Source organism: Terrapene carolina, unplaced genomic scaffold (assembly GCF_002925995.2).
Source record: "Terrapene carolina triunguis isolate 2854851 unplaced genomic scaffold, T_m_triunguis-2.0 Scaffold247, whole genome shotgun sequence".
Classification (NCBI taxonomy): Eukaryota; Metazoa; Chordata; order Testudines; family Emydidae; genus Terrapene; species Terrapene triunguis.
In genome coordinates this window covers 13,185,941-13,191,288 of record NW_020664598.1, presented here as the reverse complement: position 1 = coordinate 13,191,288, position 5,348 = coordinate 13,185,941, and the positions used below count along the sequence as shown (strand labels likewise).

At 49.0% G+C, this 5,348-nt stretch overlaps 1 protein-coding gene across 1 annotated transcript; it reads right to left on the bottom strand.

Moving 5' to 3' along the window:
* Positions 1–520: 520 nt before the first annotated feature.
* NDUFB2 (NADH:ubiquinone oxidoreductase subunit B2) lies at positions 521–5,074 on the bottom strand. The gene is made up of 4 exons (XM_026657579.1): positions 4,921–5,074; positions 4,686–4,830; positions 1,990–2,084; positions 521–616 (listed from the first exon to the last, which is right to left on the bottom strand). The coding sequence occupies exons 1-3, from the start codon at positions 5,004–5,006 to the stop codon at positions 2,013–2,015; spliced, it is 303 nt and encodes a 100-aa protein (XP_026513364.1). The 5' UTR covers positions 5,007–5,074; the 3' UTR covers positions 521–616; positions 1,990–2,012.
* Between the last annotated feature and the right edge of the window lie 274 nt (positions 5,075–5,348).

The window sequence follows — 5,348 nt, the reverse complement described above, 5'->3', positions numbered from 1 at the left end:
CTTTGCATTTTTCTACAGTTGTCAGTAGTTTTTATTTTTAAAATAGCCCACTTATTGTGGAAAGTTCTTCCTACGTTGAAATATCATTAGATGCTATTTTTAGGTTAGGCATTAATATTACTGACATTTAAGAGGCTGTACTTCGGTCCCCCCCCCCGCACACACACACTTTGTAACTTTCCTAAACAAAATGAGTAGATAGCATTAGTTATACAAAACTAAGTTAACTGCTTTGTCCTCCCCTACATGAAGCCACTTTCTGAACATGGATTTGTCTGGGATTACACTTGCTGCTGAATACTATTCAGCACATCTTCAGCTGCCACCACAGCTCATTAGTGTAGCACAGACCAATTCAAAGTAAAGTTGTGAAGCAACTGCATGAGCATGTTTGGCAGGAGAGTGGAAAGTATATAGACGAGAACTTATTCAATTGCCCTTTCCTCTCCCCATACAGAGATCATTATTTTGCAAAGAGTTTCTATAGAACAGTGATTTAGTCAACAAAAGAAACAAAGCACAAGCTTGTAACTTGTTTTTATTTACCATGTGGATTTGCTGAAAGAGTTATACAAGAGCCAAAGCTTCAACTTCTCCAGAGATCCCACCACAGGACCTGCAAGTGACAGATGGGAAGAACATTAAGAGAAACTCAGGTTGTCAGAATCCCTCCCATATCAGTATAAGCATATGCCAATAAAACCCAAACCATCTACTTAAGCCTTTTTTGGCAGGAACCTGTTTTCCCCTGATAATGTTCTAGTGCAAAAAACACCTACATTAACAGCTTCAATGGTTTTTAAAGACCTTTTAAAAAGTTTGAATTCCCACCACAAATGGAACAAGTTTGTCTTTTAACCAGTCTTAGATGGAAACAAGGGCTTGACAGCAAATACTTTCATCTTTTTGACACTTGGGAAGGGAGGGAAGATACTTCCTTTAACTGGAGAGCATCAAATGGGGGGGGAAGTGTGTGTGTGAAGAACTAAAATTTAGTTCTTCACACACACACACCCTTCCCCCCATTTGAAGCTCTCCAAATCAGTGTCTCCATTACACTTTTAAAAGGGATAGTAACATCCTTCTTCGGTGGATCACTAGTTCTTAGCATTAGTAGAGGCAGCAGAAGGCAGTTGCTGGATGAGCATAGTACCTCCTGCTAGCTTTTAGAACTCAAGTGCCCACTCAAAGATTTAACAGATGTCAGTTCACATCCCAGACAAATCCTAAAAAGGAATACAACTAAACTTTGAAGCACAATCCTGTTAGGATTAAAACTAGTCTTAGGGGCCTATGTGCATTTAGTATTAGGAATGGGATCTAGAGCCTTTCAACTCTACTTCACTGGGTACAGTAAGTCACGGCATCAGGAAACAGTTAGAGATGGAGAATTCGATGCAAAAAAGCTTTAGTTTATTCTTAAACTTTTATAAAAAACCATGGTGAACAGTGGCAGAAGACACAAGATTTATCCCACTACATGAAGTAGATTAAGGCGGTCACAAAACTACTGAATGACTTAGTAGCAGGATAAGTGAAAATACTCCTTTGGCTAGGAATGTGAAATGAATACTTCTGTCCAGTAAAGTAGCATGTCCTCAAAACTAGATAAGAATAGTCACAAAGCATTCTAAGCTCATGTAAGTCCCAGACAATAGGGGACAATGCAAACAGCTAAGAAAAAAAACTACCCTATTCTGTGAATCAGTACCTTAACAGAGGAAAGCAAAAGGCTCCTGAAGCCTGCCAGTAAATATTACTGGCAGATATCCCTCTTCATGTTCAGGAATACCCTGAGCATGACAAATAGGACAGTACAAACACCTAAGGACTCATCTTGAACTCGGTATCAACTGTGCTATGGGAGAATCCTGTTCAGTGTTCACTGTACATCTACATCAATTCACGGGGGTCAGAGGTTGGACATTAAGCCAAGTATTGCTCATTCTAAAGATCATCTGAAAAAGGGAAAGTTTCAAGAGAACCTACACATTGGTAGCTGAGCTGTAAATCTATTCATCATCAGGAGGGATCCCCAATTCCTCATCTGTCCATTTCGAAGCATCTGGGTAAGGAAAGTGACCCTTGTAGCAGAGGAAAAACATTCAATAGTTAGTGAATATTTCGTTTTCTACTGAGGGTCATGACCTCAGGTGGGATCATTCCATCAATGAATATAATTCTGCAGTTCAGTGGCTAGGACACCCATCTGGGAAATGGGAGACCCCAGGGCAAGCCCTCTTATTCCAATGACTGGAAATAAGGCTTAAATTTTTAATAGTCAAAAATAATTAACCATGGGAACAAAATATCAAGGGTCAAGGTGGATTCTTCATCACTGAATTTTTAAAATCAAGATTGGATTTTTTCTAAAATCTGCTCTAAGAATTATTCTGGGGAAGTTCTCTGGCCTGAGCTATAATCACAATGGTCCCGTCTGGCCTTGGAATGTAGGACTATGAATATCTCATTATATATCCACAGTGGCACAGCTTCAACCTGGATCTCCCACATCCCAAGTGAGTGCTCTAACCACTGGGCTCAACTACCAGTGCTGCCACCTACTCCTTCGGGCCATCTTGTGTGGAGTGAGGCAGATGCTTAACTCATACTACTCCTGGGGGAATTCTGCACTACTGTGTGCATAATTAATGAGCCACACATTTTTAATTTTTTGTGCAAAACAAAAAAAAAAAAAGCTTCTGCAGAAATGTTGATGCAGTTCTGCCTTTTGCCCACCAGAGGGTGCTGTAGCACTAGAGCACAGCAGCAGCTCCTGGCCAGTGAGGGAAGAGAAAGAGCCTACTTTCTTCACAGACCTGTCAGGCCAGGTCAGGAGACAGAGGTTATGAGGAGACAGACAGCATGGGATTCTGGTGGGGTCAGTCAGGGGTTTATAAGGGCTAGTGGGGGAAGACAGACTAGGGCAGGGGCTGAATGGGAGTGGAGAGATAGGGCCACGGGGGGGAGGGGGTACAGGGACACATAGGGACAGGGTATAGGGACAGCGGAGTGGCTATGTGGGGGCACAGACACATGGGGCCAGGGGAGGGGATACAGAGCCACATGGGACAGAGGGAGGGGTGCCTGAGTGAGGGTGGAGGGACACGGGGTGCAGGAACACATGGGGACAGAGGCAGATGTGCCTGACTGAATGGGAGAGGCTAGGGGTCAGTCAGGGTCTGCATGGGGGAAGCTCCCTAACAATACCTCACTTCCCCCCTGTAGCGAGGCGAAGACTCACCGGTGCAGCGCCTCCTGCTGGTCATCCTGGAAATTAGCTCTTTTCCAGCTCTGGAGTGCCCTCTGCTGGCCAGTGGCTCACCTGCCTCAGGCCCCCCGTGTCCCTCCCAGACCCGGTGCCCTTTATCTCAGAGTTCTGCCCCAGCAGTACCCCCACACTCTGGGTCTCCCCTCCCTGGGGAACCCCCAACCCTCTAAACCCACCGTGCCTCAGTGGCTACTGCCAGTCATCATCTAGCCCCCTTTCACTGGGGCAGACTGCAGTCTGTAATGGCCACTCTTCATTGGCAAGAGGGTCGGACCAGCTGCCTCTGCCTAACCCCAGGCTGTATCTCTGCAGCCCCAGTACCTTTTCATAGACCTTCATCAAGGCCTTTAGCCTGGGGGTTTACCAGGCTGGAGCTCCCCAGCTCCCTTGCCCTATTCCCCAGCACTGCTCTGGTTCAGGTACCTTCCTCTCAGGCAGCTAGCCCCTCTCCCTTCAGGGCTAGAGTGAGACTCTTTCAGCTCCTGGCCCACAGCACTCTTATAAGGGCCAGCTGGGCCCTGATTGAGCTGGCCACAGCTGTTGCTGCCTCCCCAATCAGCCTAGCGTGGCTGCTTTAATCCCTGTTCTTCAGGAGTGGGGCAGCTGCCCCACCACACCCCCCAAAAAACCTGTTCCATACTTTTCCCACCCATACACAACAACCCCCCCCCCCCAGTTGACACCCACACTCCTTCCCAGCAATTTACTTCTGTCTCCCTCAGCTCCTCAGTTACCCCTGACTTCCCTCAGAAGCAGTGGAATGGCCTGGGGGTGTGGGAAATACAGTTCTGTATTGTAGTTTAAATGAATTATTACTCAGTGTTCTGTATTAATATGCCTAGCAAAGAATCTGTTTGTCAAAAAACATTTCCTGAAACTTTTTTGTTGTCTGTATTGTTACCGACATACTTGCTGACAAGCATTTTGAAATAAATAACCAAAAATAATTGAAACTGGTGTGATTATATTGTGTTATTTTGACAAATAAAATACAGAATTTTAAAATATTGTGCACAGAATTCACCCAGGAGTATCATGCCCATAAGAAACAGCTTAATCACTTAAGCCCCTTGACTCCAGAAGCGGGGCTCCCATTCATGGATCACGAGGCAGAGCTAGAAGCCTCCCTGCAGCAAGACCAAACAGTCCCCCTGAGAAAGAGGCAGGACTTAACATACCATCCCCCTCCCAAGTCAGCATCTCCCATTGGCTAACGTACACCACTCACCACCTAGCCCGGGCACTTCGGCAGAAAGGTGCCCCCCCCCCCCTTGTACTGGGGGCGGAGGTGCTTAACTCGGGCTTTGTGCCGCGCAGGCTGGGCCTATGATTTTCTAGGACCGCAGCCACCAGCCTTGGAACCTCCCCGCTCACGGGCCCCTTCCCCCGCCGGCCCGGCCCGGCCCGCTCTCACCAGCACCGAGTCCGGTTCGTGCCAGAAGTGCCACAGGATCCAGAACCACATGAAGCTGCTGAGGAGCTCGCTGTGGATCACCTGCCGGCGGGTCAGCTTCGGGAACTGCCGGTACTGGGGCTGGAAGGGCGCCTCGCCCCCCGCGCTGCAAGGGAGGCAAACACAGGGCCCGTCAGCGCCCGGCCTAGCCCCGCCCCCGCCGCTGCCCCCGGTGCCCGGCCCGGCCCCCACTCACTGCCGGAGCCCGGCCGCTCCCCTCACGTCTCTGGCGCGGAGGATCCGGACCAGGCCGCCCCCGGTGCGGCCCAGAGCCCCGAGCATGACGCCACCAGCCGAGCCGCCCGGCCGTCCCCAAGTGTCACCTTCCGGTGTTGAGGGGGGAACATGGCCTCCCAACAACAGCCGCTCTGATTGGCCTGAGCCCCAGCTGGAACATACCAACTGTAAACACAGAGGGAGGGAAGAGAGAGACAAAGACAACCCTACCGCCTCGACCTGCGGCGGGGACCCTTACCCGAAGTGGTGCCCTCCCGGTCCCAGTAATGCGGAGAAGCGCCACCCTTATGGTAAGCAAATAATTGTTATCCCCCCCTTTTCCAGGAGTGGCAGCGGTCCAGGCGCTACCAAGTTCCGGGAGGGGGATCCGGTGAGCTGAACCCCATA

Bases quoted from the DNA above. Each gene is read 5' to 3' on its own strand.
- NDUFB2 (XM_026657579.1), bottom strand. From the start codon at position 5,006: ATGCTCGGGGCTCTGGGCCGCACCGGGGGCGGCCTGGTCCGGATCCTC. The intron at 4,831-4,920 runs GTGAGTGGGGGC...CCTCCCTTGCAG, and splicing joins GGAGCGGCCGGGCTCCGGCA to CGCGGGGGGCGAGGCGCCCT. The intron at 2,085-4,685 runs GTGAGAGCGGGC...CTCTGCTACAAG, and splicing joins ACGAACCGGACTCGGTGCTG to GGTCACTTTCCTTACCCAGA.